General features: G+C 36.9%; 1 protein-coding gene across 1 annotated transcript; it reads right to left on the bottom strand.

The window, feature by feature from the left end:
- Positions 1-4,489: 4,489 nt before the first annotated feature.
- On the bottom strand, positions 4,490-20,049 carry LOC138702253 (sialin-like). Its single transcript, XM_069829837.1, has 5 exons — positions 19,929-20,049; positions 15,212-15,354; positions 13,901-14,137; positions 11,747-11,831; positions 4,490-4,695 (listed from the first exon to the last, which is right to left on the bottom strand). Exons 1-5 carry the CDS (start codon positions 20,047-20,049, stop codon positions 4,616-4,618), a joined length of 666 nt encoding a protein of 221 aa, XP_069685938.1. The 3' UTR covers positions 4,490-4,615.
- Positions 20,050-27,770: the final 7,721 nt, after the last annotated feature.

Raw genomic sequence — 27,770 nt, 5'->3', positions numbered from 1 at the left:
TCAACAGCAGCATGTAGCGAGCAGCTGATTGGTTTAGGTGACCATGAATAAACTGAAAATTGTTTTGTTTGATGATGGTGGACTTTTAACACTGAAAATGGCGGAAAATACGATTAGCTTTATTAACGATTATCGCAAATACGAGTGTCTATGGAGTGTTTAATCACAGTTTTTAGAATGAAATAGACCTATATTTAATATTTATTAGTTATATTATATACGGAGTGAAGATGACGTTCAACATGGCGAACCATGTAGACACAACATCTGCATGCATCTTAATTGAACGTTCGTTTTCAACTTGATTCTTTCAATATTCTCCCCGGATTGCATGGTTAAATGCATGGAAAACTGAACCGTGTAGATGCATGTATAGTGCACATGAAGAAGAAGCAAAGAACTTAGGATGGGAAAGAAGAGCTCCTACACTACTAGTAGTTTATGAGCCGATGAAACAGGAAGTAACTTAAGTAGTTCTGGGCAAGCGCAAAATACTGGCTAGAGCAGGCTTGGAGAACTGGGTGACAATTGTGGCGTTGCGTCACTCATCGGATACGTCACTCATCCCTTCTTTCCATCCCCGCGTCATTGAATTTGTAGGGAAGGGGATTTGTATTCAGAGTCTGTATATGATTGCGTACGGGCCACAGATACGTCATTCAACGCCGGTGGACTGTAGAGGGGGAACCAACGCTTTCCCCATGCTTTCCATCCCTCTCTCGCTAGTTCTGCATCCCTGGGCTAGAGAGATAGCGAGTATAATGTTAATACAATGAGGGAGAAGGACCAATTATTTCAGGTTCCTTGTAAAAAATGTCGTTTGGTAGTGATGAATTAGCGACATGTTTTCGGAGACAGTGTAATTAAACTTCTCTTGCTGATGATCACGAATCAATTCGTGTTTCGTTAAACTTTCTCACTATAACTGTTAAATTATTCTCAAAACTTTCATAATATTCGTACTTTAAATAATATTATATTGATGACAACACGAATATGAAAGCTGCGAACAAACTTCGAAACTGGAGCTACTATGTGGCAATAAAGTCTCTAATGCACTTGGCAAAATATTGTTTCCGGTTTAGTATCGTCTCAAAGAACGGAATTATAACGAGCTGAATATCCCTCCTTCATTTTGAAACATCTCGCAGTATGTCAGACACTGTGAAAGTCTTTAATCATATTCGAAATAATAAAATGCATTCATTTGAACAACTTATAATCTGATCTACGAGTTGTTACTTGCAAAGAAACAGACGTTTGAGATGGGCAGGGCATGTAGCACGTATGGGCGAATCCAGAAATGCATATAGAGTGTTAGTTGGGAGACCGGAGGGAAAAAGATCTTTAGGGAGGCCGAGACGTAGATGGGAGGATAATATTAAAATGGATTTGAGGGAGGTGGGATATGATGATAGAGACTGGATTAACCTTGCACAGGATAGGGACCGATGGCGGGCTTATGTGAGGGCGGCAATGAACCTTCGGGTTCCTTAAAAGCCATTTGTAAGTAAGTAAGTAAGTAAGTAAGTAAGTAAGTAAAGAAACAGTCGCCTTTATGTCTCGTGTGGATCCAAATAATAATGATGATAATGATGATAATAATAATACTAGACATAATAATAGACCTAATAATAATACTCGTAGACTAATGATAATCATCATCATCATCATCATCATCATCATCATATTCTTGAAAGACTGAGCTCTTGTGTCCGTTCCATCCTTATTATGTAAAGATTGTGAACATTACACATTTACAAGTAGCGGGACTTCCTGGTCAACACGACGCAAGACGATAGTTTAAGGCAGGCCTGCAGAACTGTAGCTCTTGAGAGCGACTGCTTTCCTCCCCTTTCTTACCCCACCCACCTTTTCTACCTGTGCGGTCATGGCGTTCTAGTTACGCTCGGCTGCATCAACATTCATTCTCGCGGCGGAGGTCGATCATCCCCAATAGAAGTGGAGTGAGGCTGACGTCATATTTCCCCTACTTGCGAGTTCTGCAGGCCTGGTGTAAGGTGTTAGGTACAGCTTACAGCAGTTAAACTTTGGAAATATCCAACATTTTTTTCTTCCATTACTGTATCTTGTACAATAATGAAAATTATTATGTGTAAAACACTGTCCTTCTGCTATATGAAAAAAATATTTTTACGATGTAAAAAAATTATTTAAATTCTTTTTAAAAATTCAATTCACTGTGCAGGGATGAAGCGTTTCCCACATAACTAAAAAATTATCCAACATTCTGTGATACAATTTTTTGTGTGTATTTATGCATGTCATATCTGCAATATGATGCAAGATCACTTCTCTACCTTTGATAGATTTTCTGATAAAAATTAAATTAATTTAAAAATGGTCAAATATCAGTATTTTCTACTAGTACAAAAAAAAATTCATTAAGGAATGTAGTTGAAAGAGCATGATATTGTAGAAATGAGTTTCAGCAATAAACTAAAAGATAGAGAACTGAAAAGTTAACAAGTTTATGAATTATAAGGGAAACGCTTCATCACTGCACAGTAAACTACCAACATTTTGAATTTTGACAAAAATATATAAATAATTGTTTTAAATCGTAAAATATTCTTTTCATATAACAGAAGAACAGTGTTTTACACATACCAATTTTTATTATTATACAAGATACAGTAATGGAGGGAAAAATGTTGAATATTTCCAAAAATGTTACTACTGTAAGTTGTACCTAACCCCTTAAGACAAAACAGGACAAGGTAATGGATACCACATGAACATATATTGTAATATAGAACTGCAGAAATCACTACAAATAAGCGACACAATAGAGACGAGCGGTGGGGTGTGATTTGAAGATCTGTGATTTTGTCGCTGTGACATGTTTGTCACTGGTTCCGGCTGTGACTATAGTTCCAAAATCATAGCTCCGAGAAATCGCCATCTCCGAACGATATGTGATTCATAGCGATAGTGAGTGACTGATGTACATATATGACAGTTCCAGAGTCCAGACAACTGCACGTCAGAAGATTAACTTGAAGGACAACATAACTGGGATCTAATTAATTATCGTCCCACTCTAATGGTTAACGTCGGCAACTCTTTAAATCATTAGTAAACATTCTCCTGAGAATATACGCGCCCACACATCGCGAAAACACAGCTCAGAGCGTGTTTGAGCCTATTTAGTATAGTCGCCGCGCTAATCACTATTGTTGATATGACACAGCACCGGTATATCAATTCAATTCTCAGAAGAGTGATAAACATAAACATCTGTCGGCTTGTAAAGGGAAACGTTCACAATATTGCCAAGAATCATCTGAACACAAAAATCACACTGTGGCAGAATCGCTATTATCGGTCACAGTGATTTTCTGGAGCTATCACACTTCGGAGCTGTGACGACAAATTGCTGTCACACACCATCTCTAATTGGGACATGCGCTATTTCCAATATTTTTTTAGTTTCTATATATTATGCTGATTGAAGAGGCTTATTGAAAACTTCGGAAGAGTGCACAGAGCTGAGTAGGGCAGATTTTACAGATTAATCTATGCCCGTTAGATTCTCCCTGGGATCTCAGATACTGACAAATCTCAACGACTTCGCTGTTCCATAGAGAACACACAGTGTCGAAGATAGCTTAATTACGCATTGATTCACTGACTTAGTCTATTATTTAAGTATTTCGGTATTGATATAGAAGATGGAGGCCCGTTGTCGTATTTACTCAACGTCACGAAAATCCACATGTATGTGCTTCCAGTGTCAGGTAAAAAGGTCAAGGCCTAAGGTTAATTCTATAAGGGGTATGAAAAACTTTAAGTACCCTATACGTAAATTGCACAATATTACATCTTACTTGTAATAATCGGAAGTAAAATCTACAATTTTGAATGATATAAAGTCCAAACAGTTAAGATGGCACGGTCATGCAAAAGAATGCAGGAAGACGTGATACTAAGAAGTGTGTTAGAATGGATGCCACAAAGAATGCGTAAGAGAAGATGGCCTACAACTTCGAAGGATAATGTACGTTCGTACAAGCAGCGATGAGGAAATTAAATACAGAAGAGGATCAATGCTATAGCAGAGAGGAACTAAGAAGGGCTACCGGAAGATGTGTTACACATTAAAAACTGACTAATACGAGTAGATTTTATAGCGGCATCAAGTTCATAGTGGCGTCTTTCAGCGGCAATGCAGGCATACTTGCGACCAGTTGTAAATATTATACGTAAATAATAATAATAATAATAATAATAATAATAATAATAATAATAATAATAATACTCTCAGAAGGGAATGCGTAATTAATTCAGCTCTGCGTGATCATTATCGAGATCGAAAAGTAGATTGAGTGTGGTAGCGCGTAGGGGCAGTAGCAATTCAATTAGAATCCAATGGACGTGAATTTCTAATCGAAAGTTATCCTATGCATGATTCTGAAACAACGATCAAACTTTATGAATCACTCTGAATAATGCCATAGGTGCAGTGCAGAGAGAATCAGTATTACATGTAATTAGAGTCATCTACTTAAACACATTGTTTTGACTTACCAATTGAGATCCCAGTATATGACTGAAGTATTTGGGTGTGATGGAAATAAAGATGAATAACCCATTAAACTGAGATGTGTGCAAGCAGAACAACGCCCAAAAGCGTCTCGAAGAAAATACGCTCCCGAAATTGATCATGCTGAACTGAAAAGAGTATGACTGTATAAGATGTTTATTCTTACTATTATTATTAAGAATATGCAGTAGAAATTGAAACTAAGTATTGCCTATAAAAGTGCGAAAAAAATCATACTTTTTAAGCACGAATTTTTTTATAAAATAATGAAACTTCTTTTGTATAGAAACTACTATTGTTCAGAAATCACAAGCGTTGTTATTGTATTTATATTTCAGGAAAGATTATAGGTTACGTTGGCTTGTAAATTACTTTAGTAGTGTAATATGCAGCTAGTCGGAGATGTAGGCAATGGAAGGGGAAAGAAACTGGCCACCCTACCCCATTATCTCCTGGCTTAGTTGCCCCACAAATGGAGCCTTCTTGGTATTACTTGTGAGGTTTAGACCTATCTTCGGACAGTTGATTAAACAACAACCGTATATATGCTCGTAGAATAATAGACTAGCCTATATCCTTGTTCTAAATCATAAAGTTTATTTTCTAAGATATCGAAAACTAAACATACAAAATCTCCAAGCAGAAAATTTCGACATCTAATGGAATAAAATTTGAATTGGATTAGAAAGGCGTCTACAGCATGAGTGTATGGGTTAGTATTTCCTACCGGAATACTGTCCTCAATTTGTTACATACATTTGAGACGTAAAGAATTAAGAAATAAATAGATGCAGAACAATGTTGAAAGGTGATTTTTCATATTTTCTGTCGTGTCTCATTTAAATATTATAATTAAGGCCGTGTCTCAAAACTCAACTCAAGTCTATACTACTTACATGCTAGAACCTAGCTACTAGCCGACTAGTAAACTATACAGCAGGAGCTTTGGATATGTATGCGTGAATCATGGCCTTCTTCACACAATTATTTTTCTAAATACCATAACATTAAAGCACAGCACTCAATTAAGAAGGCAGTGTCCTAATGCAGTTTCATTACCAGTTATATGGAAAAGATAAGAGTCTAAAATATTACATTACTGGTATTTAAAAAATGTTGTTGTTTTCTAATGCCAGGCGTTTGACAATAAAGTCATGTGACCTCTTGCACTCCAATATTTTTCAAAGATATTATCATGGTTAGCCACTGACGCACAGATTTTGAGATGTTCTGAATCCATTTCTTGATTTGAGTTGCACAATGGACAGTTAGGAGACTGATATATTCCAATTCTATGCAGATGCTTGGCCAAACAGTCATGGCCTGTTGCCAATCTAAATGCAGCTACAGATGATTTGCGTGGTAAATCGGGAATCAACTGTGGATTATGATGCAGTGAGTTCCATTTTTTCCCTTGAGATTGTGTTATAAAATTTAAAAAATGTAAATAGTGTACTAACAATGTCAATGTTCAAAGTTAACATGTTATGCTGCAATATATTTACATTCTACTTCCAGGGCATCTTCAGATTTTTAGCTCCAAGTTGCTGATGAGGCATCCATGTTAGTTTAGTCTACAAGTCATCAATCAAGCAAGCATTTTCGTTTACTATTGTCAGTGCATTTCGAACTGGGGGATTAAGGTCAAGCAATGGACTGCATTTACTACGCGTGCTTACCCTATTTCTGGACCATTCTCCTCAACTAAAGTCAGCTAGGACAGCCGGGATTACCAGTGCTTCAATTCATAGTTTTCAGTTTAGTGACTCGTGCATGGTTTTGTACGTTTGTACGTGACCTTGATCCGCCAGTTCGAAATGCACAGAGTATAGCTGCTATGAACTATGTAGCTTTCGAGCGTGACTTTTGACGTCAATCTACCTATTTAGTCAACTATCTACAACTATCTAGTTCAATTCAGCTGTAAATGTAGCTTTGGGACACGTTCTCAGGGTGTCTGTTCAGGATATGGAACTCAAGACGGTAACAACACTGCACTGCATTAAAATCAAGAAACGTAAGCTTAGGCATTCTGATGGACTGTTCAGTATTGTATAACACTTGTGTTGGCTGTGAGATCTTGGAAGTGTCAGCAGATGTGATGATGTTGAAACGCCATCTGGCTTTTTACGTTGTAAACACACAACCATCACATTATATCTAACAGAGGCAAAGGTATAGAAAAGTACAGTACAGAAATAGGGTATTTATTGGACGGGACATGCAGTTCCACCCAAATAGGTTTTTTGTACATCCGTGGTTGAATGAGTTGTGAACCGATTGTTCTGTCTTGCTAAGCCAGTTACACCATCCGCCACAGTACTCATTCTTCGCCCTAATGGTGGTTTGCTATTCCTTACATATCTACATGAGTCGTTATATCTCCACCAGGGATGAGATTCTGAGGGAATTCGATGCCTTTGGTGTATAACTAAATGTGAATAATTAAGGATCTATCATCGCGGCCATCTACTAATCTTTGGATAAACTGCGAGAAACACCCACCCTGGTGGACGATTGATTCGGTGTCGCGCAAACTTAAGTGCAGCCCTATTTTGTAATGGAAGGGGAATTATAGCGAGTGTTGGTGGTATGACGAGGAAAAAGAGAGAACCTCGACACAACATTCCCTTTATGCACCACAATACAACTCCGCCATCGCTGAGATTTGAACTCCAGCTTTCGGTTACCGTAAGCCAAGGCGGCATCTGACAAAGGTAAGTAATGGTGATGTATATTTGAAAAAATTATTGCGAATTGCAACTACATTACTATACTCACTCTACGTTCTATTAACGGGTCCAAATGATAAGTGATATATTTTAATTCCTTCGCTGAAATTCTTGGATGTTCTCTTGGAGTGTTAACAATCATGTAAATCCAGAAGAAGCCCCAGAGAAAGGCGATGGAACCCGTTATATAAAAGGCAACATCATATCTCTGAAATCTGTCTATTATCGCACCACACAGAAGAACCGTGTAAGTAGTGCCTGCCATACTACCTGAATACAAAATATATTACAAAATTAATACATTTGTTTTAAACAATTTAGAAAATCAATGTGTGATATAATAAATTTTAAAATGTTATCAAATTTACTTTAGTTTAAAAAGCAGTATAATTAAATCGTTCTCCTTAAGTACCTTTAGTACTCAAAGCAGGAATAGTTTTCAAAATGCAAAACTGTACCCCTGTGTAGAAAGGACATCCTTGAGGAAAGGCCTATAATTACAGAGCAACATGATTTATTTTGTAAAATGTAAGGTGAACAAATCTTCATTTTATTTTTAAGTACTCAATAATTTCTCTATCACTGTCACATAGGCCTACCTGTTACGAAGATAACTCAATACAGAAAATTGTGAAGATTCTTAGAGTATAGTCGATAGTCGACAATTTTAATTTCCTGACTTGCGGCTTTTATAATTGGTTTCCTATGTTTTAAATTTTACCGATCGAGCTATAAATATTCTATTTTTATGTAATATCTTATTTTTTATTTTTTATTCTATCCTGAATTCTGTACCCTTCTGCCGCTCAGGGGAACTATACTTTTAATACTTAAATACTACTGCATTTTTTAACAGCGACTGAATTTATGAGTATGCCAGTCGATAGCAACAAAGACCCGGTGCGGTGTAGCAAAGCTATGCACACTCAGTACAAAAATACAAACCAACATTTCACTTTTTTCACAAAATGATGTAGAAACGTTTGGAGCAATAAGAGTATTTAGCCTTCAAGAAAATTTTTGCACGGTTCTCAATTCACTCTTATTCGTCAGCTAACATTAGATAACATATCATGACGTGTATTTTTTCCTATAACTAAAAATACACCGTGTCCCGCTTAGAGGGATGAAGAAATATGTGATAATTTCAAGTGCAAAACATAACTTTTTATATAACTTGATGTAAAACTCTCCGAGTTTCGAAAAATGGTCAATGTAACTAGACTAGCACAGCTGCATTTGTAATATTGCGTTGCCTCAGTTCTTCCAAAGAGTCAAATCTATCACGTTGATACACAGCACCCTTCACAAAGCCCCAGAAAAAAATCAAAGAGAGGTCAGGTCGGGTGACCTAAATAGCCACTTAGCCTGGCAAGGGGAATTCATTTTCCTATCAACCTTTGCATCCAAGAAGTCATGCACTGCTTCACAGCAATGGGTGGAGCCCCATATTGCTGAAAAACCGATCCTGGGGAGGGGGGGGGGAGTTAGTCAACAATAAAAATTCTGCAACATGTCCAGATACACATGAACAAGAATGGTCCAGTGACGAAATGCTCTACTCGTCTACTGAATGGCGTCAGACTTGTTTCCGCGTTAAACATTGGTGAGCATGCGCATGAACGGGTAGCTGTTTTTAAACCGTTGTTGCATAAACTTGGACAGTTTCTGCATTTTCTCAGATGTAAATTACAACAATGTCTTTATCTGATTTTAAATGGTGAACATTTCTCGATCCCTCTCAGCGGGACACTGTGTACCTAACTTAACGTATTAAGTTTGTTTGTATCACACGAATACTGTCCATTGCTTATTCACGAACTCTAAAACAAACTAGAAGTAAATTGCCGGTAGTTTATTACTAACGAGTAGAGCTAGGACATGTATCCACTGAAGCTGAAATCAAGTTACCTACTACGCGCATAGTTATGCGTTAAGTTAGGACTGTACAGTCTCTGGTACGATAGCAGTACGTAACGTTGTTTTGCAGTCGCTCCGTCTTTATACTCTAGTGCAGAGGTCTCCAAAAAGCGTATCGTCATTCGTGCTCTCGATGCTGCCTGACGAACATAGTGTGCTGTAAGGCTAGAGAAGGGGAGAGACTCGTACCTCAACAGACGGGAGCGATCAGTGGGGGATCGCGGCAACGGTCTGCTTATGTCAACAAATAATATCATCAAAAGAATAAGAAATATCATACGTTTGTATATTATTTTGACATACTATGAAGCTGGAGCCCCGTCTGTTGCTATAGACACAACCATTTCAAATTCAACCTCTTCTGTTCTATGGTGCCTGGAAAAGATCTTCTCCAATTGTATTCTGTAATTACATTTAGAAGACATTCAGACACAGTAAAATGTTCATTAACTCCTCGGATGAAAATGGCTAGGTGAGCTTTGTCATTTCTATCTGTGCTTTCGTCCAATGCATGTGAGTAAGTTACAAACTGGTTAATTGTGGTTTCGACTTCAGATTCAATTACATTTACAATCTTGAAATTCCTTCTCTGAAGTGTAATTGGAAACAATTTAATTTTCTTAAACTTTGACTTTGTTCTGGACACAGTATTTTAGTAACGTCCTGTATGCATTATCTTACAAATGATGCTTCTGTAAAGGGCTTCATTGGTTTTCCAATGTTCCAAGCTAGAACATAGCTAGCAAGAAGCCTTTTCTGTTTAAGACTGAGGACACGTGTGTGATTTGTGTTTGTATTTTCTTGTTTTATATTTATCAAAATATTTGTTGGCCTATGCATTTCACCCAAAATGAAATGAAAAACATATGTCTGTCATGCGGAACTGAGTGTAAACGTATTGTAATATACTGATTATTACGTATAAACAACAGTTATACAGATAGCCCCAAAATAAATTATTTTCGCATGTCCAACATGCCTGTAATTGTATGATATTCTTTCTGAAGAGTGTAGTATTGTCGTCGCATGTTGAATTTTAACACACGCTTAAGAATTTTCGAACAAATTAAGCATTTCACATTCTCCCCACTAACACAAAAAATTCTCTTCCTATTCATCCTTGAATGTACTACGTCCATGATCAGAAGACATTGTGAAACGGTGGAACACTCCGACCAACACAATGATAATGGCAGTCCGCCACTGCTCTTCGTTTGCGCATAAATATTGAGTACAGTACAGGTGGGGACGGGTGAGGCGGAGCACGCTCATTACGTACTGGCTTCGGTTCCGTTCAGGGGCTTACTCGCGAGTAGGCTTTTGGAGACGTCTGCTCTAGTGTACGGTTACGTGAAATTCAATAATATCATAAATATCACGTGTTGCTACATTAAATACGTTATTGGAGAAATTTGATAGATAAAATTTCATAATGAATTGAGAAAACATTCAATGTCAGTTATATCATGCATAACTCAGAGATTGAAAACGAAAATAGTTAAAGCAAACTGCAATACTGAAGACAACTCTGTCATAAGATCTGCACAATCGCTTGTTTCAAGCAAACTGTAGATTATGAAAATTTGTTATTCATCAAAAACAAATTTGCAGATGTGACAAAGCCATTAAGAATTTAGGAACGATAAATATTCAAATGCCTGCTTCCTTGCAGTTTAGAAAAAAAAAAAAACTTTATTAAACAAACTGATAAGCTTAGAGCAGCTCCTGCCCTGTTACAGAAAAAGTGCAGCTGAATATGAATATCATTTTTGAGAATAATCCTGGCTATACTACAATGGTTCAAATAGGAAATTGTTTGCTAGAAAGTCATAAAACTCCATTAAAGTTTGAACACGATTGACAATATTTTTTTTCCCTCCCATCAGAGGAGAAGCTTCAATTTTGAAATGTTAAAAAAAATACTGTTACTCATTGTAATGCGTTTGACAAACAAAGAGAAGACGACGATACAAATTGATGTCTAGTATATTTTGCATTGCACAAACTATCTTTATTTATCAGATAGAGAGGTACCGTCACTTACCATAACTATGGTCCTGAAACACAACTATGGTCCATTCAAATTTTGTACTCCATAACGTAGTACCTCGTTTATCCATATTTTTGCTGTACTATAGTTTGAAGTCAAGTCACTGCAGCTATCTACGAACGGTCTATGTTACTTCTGCAATGTTCTTTGAATGATTGTGTCGTGGACCATAGTTATGGGAAATGACGGTATCTATATAATTATGTTATAATTTCTTACATCTTAACAATGTAAAATGATTTGTTTTCTGTAGATTATATTTTTTTTCACATCTTTTGCTAATATTTGTACTGTACTGTAGTTAGCTATTTATACACTCCTGTTCCTACTGTTTACAGTCCAGGTTACCTGAATTGAATTTTCAACCACTTCTCCCAGATAAGCTATACTCGCAACGAGATATTTGTCCGGATTCTACTCATGAGATATATGTAAAAAATAATAAACTACTGATTAAAAGTACCAAGTGATACAAACCCAATGTAGTCCAAAGAAATATATTTTTCTCACGAGGTGGTGCCCATCGAGAGAATGTAAACTGCATTGATGGAGATATTGTACCCTGTAAAGAAACGATAGCAACATATAAGATACATACCTATTTTGTAACTATATTTTTTTCGAAGATAAAGCTCTTAAGTCAATACTTTTTGCATTATGTTTATTGTCATGTGAACATACTGAATGTGTAATTATTGAACAGTAAACATTTTGTTAGCTATATTGAATTTAGAACCGGCTGTTCATTCTAAGTACATTGAATTGACAAGTTATTTATAGGAAGAAAGAAAGCAATAACATAGAGACAATTATCATCATCATCACCATCATCGTCATCATTGCCATCGTCGTCGTCATCATCATCATCATCATCATCATCATCATCATCATTTTTGTTCATAACGCCAGCTTTCAAATGTCTTTTGCTGAGACGCATTTTAAATTTTTAAGTACATAATTTTTAGTAGGCCTATACTACCGATCTGAAGGAAAGAGAAGGCTAGATAGACCTGTAAAATGTGTCTGACGATTTATTTCTTTTTGTGTGTCGAAACAAGCCACCAGATATAGAATAATGAAGGATTATGATGATAATAATGATTGTTTTAGTCGGACATTTAACGACGCTGCATCAACTATTAGGTTTTTTAACGTTGATGGAATTGGTGACAGCAATATGGTATTTGGAAAAATGAGGCAGGTCGAGAATTCGCTGTGAATTACCGGACATTTACCTTAAAGTTGGAGAAAACCTCGCAAAAACAAAAATCAGCCCAAGAGGAGAATCAAACCCAGTCCGAGCGAAGTTCCGAATCAGAAGACAAACGCGCTACTGCCTGAGCTACGCCGGTGGCATATGATGATGATAATGATCTTTACATTCAAAAAGGTAAAAAAAACTAAGGGATATGCTACTGGAGCTAAATGACAGCTGTGAACAGTATAGGATGAAGATAAAATGCAAACAAGATGAAGACCATGGTTGTCGGAAGAAAAATAAAGAAGGTAGGCCTAAACATGCGGATACTAAATGAGGCAGTAGAGCAAGTGAACAGCTTCAACTACTTGGGGTGTACAATAAGGAATAAAGCTTTGGTTTTTCTGAACCGACGCATGCGAAATGCGCACCTCGCAGCTATAGAAAACACCCACTATCTCTCGTGTAGTCCAAATTTGTGCGAGACGGGCCTCGGACCTCGCATCTCGCATCTCGCATCTCGCATCTCGCATCTCGCATCTCGCATGCGTCGGTTCAGAAAAATCAAGCTTAACATGAGCTGTTGCCAGGGAGTCAAAAGGAGGATAGTAATGACAAAGGAAACTTTGAATAGAAAAAGGATCCATCTTCTGTGGACCTCTGGAAAAAGAACTGAGGAAGAAACTAGTGAAATGTTTTGTCTGGGGGGAGGGGGCAGAAACATGGACATTACGACGAAGTGAAGAGAAGCCACTAGAAGCATTTGAATGTGAATATGGAAAAGGAAGGAGTGTGTGAAATGGACAGATAGAATAAGAAATGAAGCTGTGTTGAAAAGAGTGGATGAAGAAAGAATGATGTTGAAACTGATCAGGAAGAGGAAAAGGAATTGGTTGAGTTACTGGCTGAGAAGAAACTGCCTACTGAAGGATGTACTGGAAGGAATGATGAACGGAAGAAAAGTTCGAGGCAGAAGAAGATATCAGATGAACATTAAGATATATGGATCATATGCTGAGACAAAGAGGAAGGCATAAAATAGGAAATATTGACGAATGTTGAGTTTGCAGTGAAATACCTGTCTTTGGGCAGAACACTATGTGTGTATGTGTGTATGTATGTACAACTCATGCATTTTGTCAAGACACTCGCGATGCGCAGTAGAGGAACAACGTTTCTGTGTAGGGGGTAGGAGTAGACTCATCCGATCTCGTGCGCAGCTCTGTAGGAAGAGTGGGGGAGTGTCTGGACATAATGCAGGTTCTCTAAGATTTCAATGATTTCTGATTATTCGAATAAGGGAAAGAGAATGTTAAACGAAATAAACATAGCCTATCTGTATAATTGGAGAAGTGATCAGGGAACACTAAATCGCCTCTACATGAATAATTATTTTACTATTCTGTTATAATAGAGCAAGAGGTGTAACTTACGCAGCAGAATCCTTGTATTACTCGACAAAAATTCACCATTTCGATACCGACTTCTGCAGCCACTGGTAATATCAAGTTCGTTAGCCCTGCCATCGATATGCCCAAACCAACAAGATATCGGCATCCGACCTTTTCTGCTAATATGCCTGCAGGAACAACTGTGATGAGTTGGCCGATGTGGAACGCACAAAGGGTTTTCACCTGTTGTTCGTCGTTCCATTCAAAACGTTTGCCATACTGAAACATTCAAAAACAGAATTGCAACTGCACACATTTATCAGTTAAATACATTTTTACAACTTAGTTATATTCAATGTTATAATAATGGTTTATTAATAGTTCTATATGTAGGCCTATACCCGTTAACACGGAAAATGGTCTCTCTCCTGCAGCGTGAATTTGTGTAAGTGTTGTTCAGGTTGACGAGAGATTCACACGGAGAAATACTAAGCATCGAGGTCCAAGAATGACGTATCTATATGTCACGTAACGACATATTCCCTACGAAGTCTTTATAGTTATAACAACACCACAGCCTAGTACTGGGTGTTCATTTCAAAGTGTGTCATGACGTCACTGTTGTGAGTCAGCGATTTGAAGCGAGTTTCAGCTTTTATGTCAGAGAAGTTGCCTATTATTCAAGGCGTTCAATCTGAACTTCAGAACGTGTACGGTATAACTTGAACGTCGTAGCAACAGATGGCGGTCTGTACGGTGTGTGCTACCATAACCTCTCTCGAACTGTATTTTGCGCGGGCAAATCGTACACAGGGTATTTGTTATCATCGGTAACGGCAACATTCCACAACACAAGTCAATCAAATGCTCCGTGTCCATGTTGACTGTCGAAGTTAATGTCAACAAATACGTAAGTAATCGTCTGAACCCCCTCCCCATAAAGAAAAAAACTCACTACAGTACGTGTTTCCAAACAGTTCACATTCCTGCCACTACCGGCAATACCGTACGTATCGGTAAGTACTCTTCAGAATGAACGCCGTACTTGCTAGGCAACTTCTCTGCCACATAGGTAATACGCCTCTGCGGAAGTGTAGGAAGATTGAATTCTCTAGGCTCATCGGCGTACAGCGAGCCATGACACACTTTGAACTTAACACGCAGCATATACAGTCAAGAAGCTTGAGTTGTGAGGGTTCTAGGAACAATAGACTGTGCCAGTACTATTTTGTATTGTCTGTAATGAGGCGATATTAGCGATCCTAGTGGTTAGCAACTATCTATGGATGCATATTTACTACGTATTGAGCTTCGTGACTGTATATACTAGACTGTGTCAACACTGAAACTTACATCTTTATTTTCTGTCGTATTGTGTTTGGCAACCATAGCGACCAAGAGGTTATTGAAATTGGTGGAAATCATGTAGTAGACAGACATTGTAAGGAAGGTCATGATGGCAACAACAAGGCGTCTGGGAATCCTGTCCAGTACACCTGCAAAATAAGTACCATACTTTTCATTTTCTAAGCAGGTAGAAATTTATTTATGTATATTAAATGGAACATGTGAAGTGCATTCAAGTTTATAGTTATGTACAATTATTAAAGTATCACATCACATTTTTGATCGCATTTTAGTGTATTTCTTTAAGAATAAAGTGATATGCAGTGGTATTTCTACCTTTAAGCTTTAAAAATAAATATCGATTCGTCACACGGAACATCACATAGTCACACACATTAATTTCCTAGAAGACGAGGCTTAACGTTATAGCACAGTTCAACTCTTTACCTTACTGGAACATTTTAATAAATTGTAAACAACTCTCTTATATAACAATTGTATTTTACTAGTTTCACAGAATTTTTAGATAATCAATTTATTAGATAATTTTCTTAGTTAAATTTTGCTTCAGACGATGAGTTGTTTCTGGCTTCAAACTTAAATATTGTTCTAATAATAATAATAATAATAATAATAATAATAATAATAATAATAATAATAATAATAATAATAATAATAAACGCGCAAAAAACTTTTCAATAAACATTTCATGCAGTTGTAGAGAAATGGTGAAAGCGTGCTGCATTTAATGGTACAGTACATGATCAGCAGGGCTATGAAAAGATAGCAGTAAAATGTAGTATTGTGATTTACATAATAGTTTGTTTACGGAGGAAGATCACAAACACCTTCACCCTCCGTAGATGAGTGCAGCCAAGTGAAAAGAATTTTAACGAAAGTACTAAGGCGTTCTTAAGTTACGTGTTTAAGTACGTGGTGTTTAAATAAATATGCCGAAACAGAAGTCATGTAATCTCGATAAATTGCGAAGATATGGTTCCGAATATAGTCAAGATGCGTTTCATAATGATAGGGACGAACTTTTCTATATCCTCTGTGAGATAAACATTTCTTCTTATGGGAAGATACATGTGAACAGGAAGAAACACAAACGTCCTCTATAAAAAAAAAGATCTTAAGGTATTTATTAAAGCTGCTGCTCGTGTGCCCATATTTAAAAAACTGTGTTCCGGTGTGTCTATCCCACCATGTCCAGCAGATGTGGATTTTGGTTAAATGTTTGCACTTATTATTTGAGCATTCAGACTCTGTGCAGAACGTGATTCAGTGCTCTTGCAAGTAGGTCGCTTGGGTGGGACCATTATACTACCCAGAATGGAATGGTGTGCATGCCCTAAGGTCCTCCGGGCTAAAAATTCCCTTGGGTGCCGCCTCCGAATTCCTCTATAACCTGGAGAACCCCTTTACCATTCCGTGTAGGCATCACAGCGGTCTCTCAATCCCGCAGCCCATGAGAAGGCCTGAGTCCATTGGACAGTCAATGGTACATAGCAATACCACTAGCAACTAATGACCACATATCACAGCTTCTAAGTTCGTTGGCGACTTGCAGCCGACTCTACAAAGGAGCAAACCCGGAATATGGGAAAGAAACGGAGATGTTGAAAGAGAGGAAGTGTAATCATGGTGGAGAAATAAGTCCGAGACTCAGCGCCTAAAGTTCCCAACAATAAATTCTGCTTCAGTTCGTTGATGGAAAGCCTCGAGGAAAACCTCAACCAGGTAACTTATCCCAACCAGGATTTGAACTCGGCCCGCTCTTTTCACGATGAGACATGCTAACCGTTACACCACAGCGGTGGACTCATTGTAGTTGTGGGGCACACATTGATTTTATTTTAGAAGTCTTTGCTGGGATGTACTGGTAGAGTGCCTGATGTCCTCTGTTTTCTTGATATTGTTAGGGAGATTTTCTTGGTAGGCAGGGTTGTTTTCTTTCTCATAATCATTCAAGGAAGTGCATACTTTAGTAGGATCTTTATTGCCTTCCCTTTCCTGATAAGAGTAAAATGTAACTTTTTTCGGCTTTTAAGTTATGGATGCAGAACTCGTTGATCCAGAATTGCCAGTAATAAAATACTTCCTGCACCGGTAAGCATGGAAGAAGAATGTTCTGCATGTAATCAAAGCATAATGCTACTATTTTCCCCGATTTTTTTTTGCATAGTGATCTTATCGAGTCTATTTTGTTGAAAAATTTGCTAGCTCTTCGCTTATGAACTACGTTTTCAACAAACGCAGATAGATTTGGATTTTCATTAAGATGATGGTCTCTTATTTTGATTCCAAGCTCTTCATATTTTGAACGTACGTCTATTTGGGGACAACCAAAGGACAAATTGAAATTTTCGTTAAATACTTAAGGGAGAATGCGCATTTTACGTGCATTTCACATTCTGAATGATTCTTTAAGAATATTCTGTACGGAGCGGGCCGTAAGTCACGATCGGATATGTTATATGTTAGTTTATGAAATAACAAAATGCTACAAGCTACTTAAAAACGTTATTTATTGAACTCGCTAATATTAATGGATGGAAATATGCAAAAAAAAAAAAAAAAAAACTTACATATGGACCTATTGGTGTCATTGTCAAACATCGAACATTTCGGTATGCGTACCATTATTTTCCATGCACAGTTGGATGCGCCGCCATGTGCGTCTCCTTGCCCGCCTAACCATTTCGGGAGTCCCGTCGCATATCCATATCTCTGTCACTTCATTCATTTATAACGGTGGGCTTATATGCAAGATGACCTGCATTTTTCATCCAACGGCGCAACGAGATTCTTGAGATATGCATTTCCGCCGATCGCGTCCTTGTTGATTTCATCGGTGAACGTTCCAATGATTCATTCAGATGGTCATTGACATCATAGTCGACATATCTTTCGCTGCGTTTTGCATTCAATACAGAGCCTGTTGAAAAGTCTTCTTTTCCAGTTTCCGGAGATTGACCTCACTTGAAGCTGCTTTATTAAAGCCATGAAATAAGTTTTGTCTGATTTTTTCGTGCATTTTGCCAGTTCGTTGTTTCTCATGAACCCACACACTAACGATGAGACGTTTCTCAATCGTACATGTGCTTGTATCCGCCATTGCTTAAGGCTGGTTCACAATAAACCGTAAACGAGAACCAGCACGAGAACGGAAATTGTTTAAAATGTATAATTTAAATGTGAGCATTCACAATTAATAAGAAGCTTGCCGGAGCCCGGGAACGGTAACGTGAGGTTGCCCAAGTTTCAACTTTGCCGTTCTCGTTTCCGATCACAGCCTACTAGATTAATTCTGTTGCCATGATAAAGCCATATTCTTAAATATTCTGTCATAAATTCTGAAGTTGGTTAACCTGTGTCTAGGTTGGCTGGTTTATTCTCATGAGAGAACGTCATTGGTTAATTATACACATATAACAACAGATTGCGTAATATCGATTTTATATATCGTTATTATCATACATATAGATATGCATAGCCATTTCCGTTCTTGGTTTATTGTGAATAAAAAATTTTCACTTTCACGTTCTCCGTTTCCAATTCTCGTTCTAATTCTCGTTCCCGGTTTATTGTGAACCAACCTTTACAATACAAAGTCAACATCGACAACAATAAAGTAATAAACGTGCGCGCCGAAAAAAATCTGGCTTGTAAGCAAAACATAAAGATTCACTCACTCTATCGGAAAAGTGACAAACGTTTGCCACAAACAGTATATGAAGGGGAAAAATATCCCTCTCAGCCTAGGAATAGTTGGTAATTAGTTTTTGCTTGCCACAAATTTTTCATTTCAATATAAACAATATCCATAGTGACTTCTGGCCCACTCTGTACATGATCTTAACATTGAGCCTAGCAGAGAGAAACTTTCTTATGGTATATGAATAATGGACTTGTTTGACAGGAATACTCTCAATAAACAGATCTTGTGACAATTGTCACCTGAATCCTTCCTGAACAAGAGCCGGCTGATTTTGTTCTCTTGTCATTGAGCACTTTTATTCTTACTCTTGAAATAGCAAGGTCCCTCACCTCTCTTTTTGTAAGCATAAATGAATGACTGTTCACGACTAACAGAGGCAGATGATTGCTAATTAACTACCGATAAGCCCACTGCATCAGACAAAACGGAACTTGGGGGGAGAATCAGCTATACGGCAGGTAGGCGTCAGTGCGTACGTCACACAGATCATTTTGAAAACGGCATATCTCTAGGACAGGGTTACAGGACTGGCGATAGAGGGGTGGAAAGCTTGGAAAAAGTGTTGGTTCCCCGCCCACAGAACACTGGGGTTGAATGACGTCACTGTGCCCCGTATGCAATCACATAACACAGACACTGAATACAAATCCCCTCCCCTACCAAGTCAATGACGCGAGGGTAGAAGGAAGGGATGCGTGACGTTTCCGATAAGTGAAACAACACCACAATTGTCGCCCTGTTCTGCAAGCCTGCTCTAGGAGATGACCTGTTTTCTAAATGAAAGCGTGAATGCGACTCTCTTTAAAAGCGTTTTAATGGATGAAGAACGTCCTGTTTTCATATGGAAAATATGATTAGACGCTCTAGGAATGCAAACCCGTAAAGAAGTGATTTTTTTTTAAATTGGAGATGACCCCTTTTCAAAATGACCGATTCAATTAATGTGATAACAGAAATGAGCTAGCTTACGATTAAGAAACATAGAAAATTACACTTTACCTTGTATTGCAGCTATGAACTTAAATTCTGAATAGGGTACATCGCGCTCTAATTCAATATTTTGTGCAGTAGAAATATCTGGTGTTGCCAAGCGTGTTGATTGTATCTGTCTGCCTTCCATCATATGATTTCCTATAAAATAGTAATTTTACAAAGGCTGCGAAGTCACATTCTAGAGTTTCAAGATGATATAAATACTAATACCAATTGAAATAAGGCAAATATACAATTATAATACACTGCTCAAAAGATATAGTCACTATTTAAATTATAAAATAAAATAAATAGGGTATGAGAAAAAAATTACGAGAAAGTAGCTACCGTTAAATAAATATCTTGTTTCTTATACGAAAGTTGGTATCATCACGATTGTTTTGTGTTTCATTGTTGAAGCCATTTGAAAGCATCACATAGCATAAATCCGTGGCGGCATAAATCAGATTGTGCGTTAGGCACTGCCTACTGGATCGCATCTTATGGTTGCGTAATTGCCTGCTCATTCCTCTTTTTTAACATTTTTTTTTTCAAATTCATCAACTTTTTGGATACAATATCGAAATCATGTGATCTCCTGACTGTTCCTAATTATTTATTTTGTACTGAGAGGTAGTTCGTGTATGATCCTGCACTCCCGTCATAACCAGGATGAGCAGCTTTCTTAGCATTGAGTTTCGCGTGGAGCATTATTGTCCAGTTTCGAAGCTAGAGGGAAGCAAGTAACTTGATTACAAACATGATTTATTTAATCGCGACCTATTCTTTTTATGTACCTAATTCAACCCATTTCACTTTGCCATTCAACATTAAAATCGCATAGGTGCACGTACAGTATTTACTATGCTAACTACAAACGCACACATACACAGTACACTTACTAACTTCGTTCACTAACTAATGAATAAATTAAATTTAAATTAAATTGTAGATCAATTTGACTTCTTCCGCATTGCCTTTCATGCATTTCAATATTAAAAATGATGTTAAATTATTGCAATGGAGTGAAACGAAAAAGGGATAGAAAATTTACATTATCTGTTTATTTTTCGTTTTACTCTTTTTCGCGCGATTAATTTGACAATATTTGAGCAAATGTGGTATGTCGTAATTAGTGCTGATAAAAATCGCAACATTTGCTTAAATCATTAATTGAGCCGTTCAGAGCAGAAGTGGTGTAAATCAGAAATGGGTAATGAGGGTTAAAGTAAACATTCTGCAAAGTACAGCGCAAAGAAGCAATTAATACCATATTCAATTTATTTAAACTATTAGTAGTCAGTGGATAGCAAGAAGGACATATTAATTGCTATTATGCGCTGTATTTTACAGAATTTTTACTTTAAACCTCATTGCTCTGAACGGCTCAATTAATTAAGTTAGGAGTAGTTGGTTCTTTTTTCAATACTGGATTGCATTTAATCTTAGAAATAGAATATCACTGGTTAACATACCTGATAAGTTGCATGTTTGAATAGTTCCTTGTAATATAGGATATTACGTATAATAAGTTATTATTATCCTGCCATGGCCTACGCTTGGTGCTCTAAAATAATTTTGCTGCTATGCGACGGGTAACAATTTGTCTGTTAAGCGATTGAATGGACAATAATTAAGTGTTGAAATATAAAAACAAAGAAAGTTTTGTGATACTGGAAAATTTGATTTAAAAATTTTGTAGAAATACACATAAAAGTGGTTTTGGGTTTTCCGTATGTATGCTTATCTATCTGTTTGTGTAGACTATAACGATTTCAAGAATTTTGTTCATATGCAATATCTACGAGTCAATTTATCTGGCAATGATACACATGAAATATAATTTTAATAAAATAAAAAATTAGTGTAATATGTAACTAAACGGGATGTATGCAATGGAGAGGGAAAGGAACTGGCCACCCTAACCCATTATCTCCTGGCCTAATTGCCTCGTAAGTGGTGTCATGTTGGTGTCACTAGTAGGGTTCAGGCCTTTATTCGGATTAAACAACAACAACAACAACAACAACAACATTAAAAAACTGAAAGACCACCGACTACCGAAGGTGGTTGTGAATTATGCGCCATGAGAAAGGAGGAATGTTGCTGGACCTAGAATTTGCTGGATAGATCTTATACAGGATGAAAGGGAACCTATTGCAGTAATTCATGAGGTAATAGATCAAGTCAACGCGAACAAGTTTTGTCAAATAAGTTTTTTGATACGTCAATAGTTTTGAGAATACGAAATGTAACATGTTGCAACGCTGTAACGCTCTTTGTGGTCATTTCTCCGTAGTTGGGTTGAGTATAACCACAGTCTAGTATATACAGTCACGAAGCTCAGTACGTAGGGAATATGTATCCATAGATAGTTGCTAACCACTAGGATCGCTACTATCGCCTCATCACAGACAATTCGAAATATTACCGGCGCAGTCTATTGTTCCTAGTACCCTCAACAACTCAAGCTTCGTGACTGTATATACTAGACTGTGGTATAACTGCAATCATGTAAACAAAAACGTCTCATCAGATACCTTGCGATCAAATTACTGTACCTTCGTAACACTTAACACATTACAATACATTACTGTAAACTTAATTTCTTTCCTAAATTAATTTATTTTTAATTTATTCAAAGATAATATCTTAAATGGAGATTGAGTCACAGAATGTGTATTCGTAATAATGTTATTTTGAGTTTACATCAAATGTAAAGGAATCTGTAATGGAAATAGTTTTGTTTTATAAGAATGTAGATTCTTTACTATTTTGTAATTAGTACGTAAAAAGCAAAGAAATCATCAGATACTGTGAATGTTAAACAGGTTTCACGGCATTAAATTTAGAATTAAAGAGGTTACTGCGTAATAAAGAAGGTCAAAAACGAAATAATTTTGCGTAATTAATTGATTCAATACTTTATTTTTTCATCTAGGCCTACAGTAATTTGATCTAAACGTATCTGATGAGACGTTTTTGTTTACATTCTCCTCTCGCAAGTCTTGCGGAGTGGATGATTACAGTATTCACCCCAACTGCGGAGCAATGATTTCAAGGCGCGTTACAGAATCGGATCACCTTACATTTCGTATTCTCAAAACTATTGGACGTATCAAAAAACTTATTTGAAAAAACTTGTTCGCATTGACTTGATCTATTACGACTGTGAATCAATGTAATAAGTTTCCTTCCATCCTGTCTAAACCTCTGATTCGGAACAGGCATTTGGTCTTAACCTTGTGGCTGATGAAAAAGAAGAAACAATCCATATGAACTGTCTCTTCTAAACATTCATGCAATCTTGAGGAAGGTGAAAGGATTTGGAGTAGAGTTGTTTGAAATCAGAAAAGTTGTAAAAATTCGTTGTATTGTATTATATACATTATAGTTTACAGAAACAAAAGCAAGAAAAGAAACTGTACACATTCTCATGAATACATCTTTGCAATTACTCGTATGTACATTTTCTCATTCTCTCATATTGTAACACACACATTAAACTAAGTAAATATAAATTTAATGTAGAAGCACATTTTGTAATGTCATTATCGCGTAATATGTCACTACTCTTGAGCAACTCATGGTTTAATATTTATAAACTTCAGCAAAGCTGTGTCTAGGTACGACATATTCACAGTTCACAAAATTATTTAAATACGCTCGTATTCAAATTAGAATATTTTACAACTTTCAATTTACACTATCTTCGCTACTCTAATATAATTATTTGTATCAGATTAACATTGCTCATCTGAGAAGTCATCTTGTGTGTAAGGCTACAGGTACACGCCAGTGATTTGAAAGTAGTGATTACTGTAAATAATCTATGATTTTCTTCTGGAGAAAAAAGTGGTGGAACTTTGTGTAGAATATATTATAGCGGAAGGAGAGATGATTGCTGTCCAGTGCACGGGAATTTTGTCGTTTTTAACCTCCTTTCCGCACAACTTTAAGACTTTCAGAGCCTAAGCGGAATTCAAAGAAACATTACCGTATATTAAAAACGTAATGACTAACACATTTCTCGGTTCCATGATCAACAATACAACAAAAGAAAAGAAAAGCACTAGTATATTATAATTATAACGATTTGGAATGGAAGTTATTGCACATTTAAGAAGAAATTAAAGTGAGTATGCTGCAGGTACAGTGCTCTCATTTTACGAGGAAACTTCTATCATTCCGCCGCCGTCCGACTTCCTGCTCTCCCAACCGCAGCATGGGAAGCCAATTCTACAAAACATCCCAGCAGCTAGTTGCTTCTGAGAATTGTATCAGAACGTATGTGTGATTGTTGCTTGTGTATTAGGTAATCGAATGGAAAGTGAAGTATATGAAGAGTTCGCGGGAAAAAAGATGAATGTCACAGTTTTGTTAAGGTTGATGTCATTATCTAATTCATGGATCACTAAGAAATTTAATGTTATTATTTTGAAAAGTGGTAAAAAGGAGAATTATCACCACGAATACAATAACCCTTTCCTTTATTTTCTATAGAAACAGCACTACATCTTGCAGTTATAGACTCAATTAGATCATTATCTAATCCTTAACAGAAATGTGACATTCATCGTTTTTCCCGCGAACTCTTCATATGGTAGGACAGCGAATTTATTTGGTGGAATGTTACATGAAAAAGTCCACCGCTGTGGAGTAACGGTTAGCACGTCTGACCGTGAGACGAGCGGGCTCGGGTTCAAGTCCTGGTTGGGACAAGGTACCGCTTGAGGTTTTTTTCGCGAATTTCCCCTCAGTCTATTAAGAACAAATGCTGGGTAAATTTCGGTGCTGGACCCTGGACTCATTTCGCTAGCGTTATCACCTTCATCTCACTCAGACGCTAGATAACCATAGCAGTTGATAAAGCGCCGTAAAATAAAAAAATAATAAATGAAAAAGATAACTATAGAAGATGCGTTCGCAGATTTGCTCGTAAATATCCTGACTCTAACATTCCTACAAAATCTTGAGTTTCGAAGTTGATGGAAAAGACACGTTTTAACTGAATATAAACTTGAAGATATTCGGGCACGGTTAGAAGCAGCCTAAGTCCCAGAAAATCACTTAATCGTGGACTTATTTTATTCTGTAGTTGCTAAATGTCTTGATTTACCGGTAGTAACGGAACGCGTTCCCTGCCGGTGCAAGCACGACACGCAGGAAAATGTACGCCGGGGTTCCGCTGTAATCTAGTTTCATCGTAAAATGAGAGCACTGTATAAGGAAGGACAAAATGCTTACCTATTTGTAAAAACTAAAAACAATGAAAAACAAAAAAGGTAAGCCTAATTGACAACACTGACATGATTTAGCTGTGTGAAAAGTGAGAGGTTAAAGTATGGCAAGTCCGGCATCATTTACATAACTTAAGGACAGTTAAAAATTAATTAAAAGTCTCACACATCTTCAGGAAGATATTACATTTCTTTCATATATATGCTTTCATTTCTCTCAATCTATTCATGCTATTTCAAGCTAAGATGTACGCAAGTATAAATGGTGAGAATTTCGTGACTTAGTAGTAGTAGTAGTAGTAGTAGTAGTATTTATTCCATATTTATAAACCCTATTTTACATATAGTATATTAGGGTTATATTTTAAACTAATCATAACAAATTGAAATTTACAGACTACCATACAATAAATATACACTTGTAAGAGTGTAACATATATAAATTAATTAGATTAATTTCGTGACTTTGAGAAGTAGTATTTTAATTAAAGACACTTTCAGGTGAAGAGATATTCAATGTCGCAATTGAATGAGAGGGAGAAATAGCATACATTTTTTTTTTCTGGAGATCTCTAACAGGGACAGAGGTTTTTTAAGTGTCGTAAATCAACGACACCGACCTCCTAACCTTATTCCCCGCCAGAACGAAGCCATTCTATGTAATTTTCATCGGCCGAATATGAATCTAAATCCCGTAACTTTGAATCTCCACCTGAGACAACGAAGGACAAATTTAGTGCATACATTTTATCTTTCCACGCTCGCTGACGTAGAGCGGAAGCGGCAGTGCACAGCGCAGCTGCACACTTACAAGCATGGAAAGATAAAATGTATGCATTGTATTTGTATCAAATGATAAATGGATTTGACAGTCGTGGCATCCATGCTGCGCTCAAGTTGCAATTTAACCATTCCGCTCACGAGAATTGATATAGGCTATAAATTAATTTATTTATCAGCTAAAATAAAGCCATTGTTGCATTTGCATGATTAGTATACATGGGAGTTAAAGCTTTGTCTTAAGAATATATTCCGTATAACCTAAGTTGTTTCATAGTTTAAGAAATATTTCAGTAACCTCAATGTTTTATATTGCGGCATGAATCGTGACATTGAGGAATTATAAGAAAGTGTATGTGATTAAAATAATCTAAATTGAAAAGGCACACTGTTCGCTTAGGCATTAAGTCATGTTATACTTTTGCGTCAGAACGATTCCTGAAATGTTCATAGACTGTTTGGATATTAATATCGGTTTATTTAAAAATTTAACTTGAATGGCATTCAAGTTAAATTTTTATTTGTATAGGAACTTTTTGTTACCTGTAATGTCAACTTCTCTCATTTTAAAATCACAATAAACAAACATTCTTCAAAGACTGGACGCCAACAAAAATTGTGAAGAAACACTAGACATTCACACAACCTAGATTAAAGAACGCAAATTTACTCCTATTCGGAATCAATTTAAATATTTATTTTTTCTACAAATTTCTTAAAGGGGTTTGCTCAGTCCCTATTACATTCTTACCGAACGCTTTTTCCAGGGATACAATTCGGGCACAGAGTGATATTGAGCACATGTTCACCGCTGTGGAGTAACGGTTAGCATGTCTGACCGTGAAACGAGAGGGCCCGGGTTCAAATCCTGGATGAAGGAAGTTATCTGAGATTTTTCCGAGGTTTTCCGTCACTCAATCGAAGCAGAATGCTTGGTAACTTTCGGCGTTGGACCTCGGATTCACTTCGCGATCATAATTACTAGACTTCGTGGAATTGCCACGAGAATCGTAAGGTTTACTACGCACGCGGTATAGACTGTATGAGAAGGGGACGTGGAAAGGATAGAGTATGCCTCTAATGTAAACACTGAGCAGTATACTCCGATTACAATAAAACCTGTATCCTGCATTCAAGAAATATAATGAATGATCATTGAAGTAGGAAATGTCTAAACATTTAAATACGCAATTATTTTGTAGTGAGATATATTAACTCTTAAAATTTAATGTAAGATACTCACATCATCCTTGAATATGTGCATTGCACATATTTGAGCGACTGCAAAGTGAACCTCCTCCGATGGTCACTCAAACAGTTTTTATATTGGGAAAATGTACTTTCAACATCACACGATGTAATAGGTGCATATTTGAAGAACGGAAAGTCACTACTTTTTAGTACACCAACTTCAGACGTCTTGTCGTGACCTGATGGTACATCATTTATAATACGAAGTTGTGAATAGGCAGAATTTTTAGCAATAATGTTTCTCAACTTACAATTCACTTTTTTCTGAAATTAGTGAATTGTTATTTTGGATAACGGTTTGTGATACTTTATACACTATATTAAAGGCTTCTGAGAGTTGTATTTTAGACGATTCTAACAGGGTGATGCTTTTGGACACGATATTAAAATTAGAATCAATGAACAGAATATATTCCAATATCTGTTCAGAAGGCAATGATTTTACAGCTGCAACAGCGGAATTGTCTGTGCTATCCAATGCATAAATTACCTCCATTATTTTGCCGTAATATTCTGCATAATAATTAACAGCATCCAACCACGTTTTCCAACGGGTCAAGACTGGCTGCGGGGGTAAGGGTATTCCAGGGGCAATTGT

The sequence above is a fragment of the Periplaneta americana genome, chromosome 6 (genome assembly GCF_040183065.1).
Source record: "Periplaneta americana isolate PAMFEO1 chromosome 6, P.americana_PAMFEO1_priV1, whole genome shotgun sequence".
Lineage (NCBI taxonomy): Eukaryota > Metazoa > Arthropoda > Insecta > Blattodea > Blattidae > Periplaneta > Periplaneta americana.
Note: the sequence above shows the minus strand (reverse complement) of the source record. Positions and strands in the feature narration are given on the sequence as shown.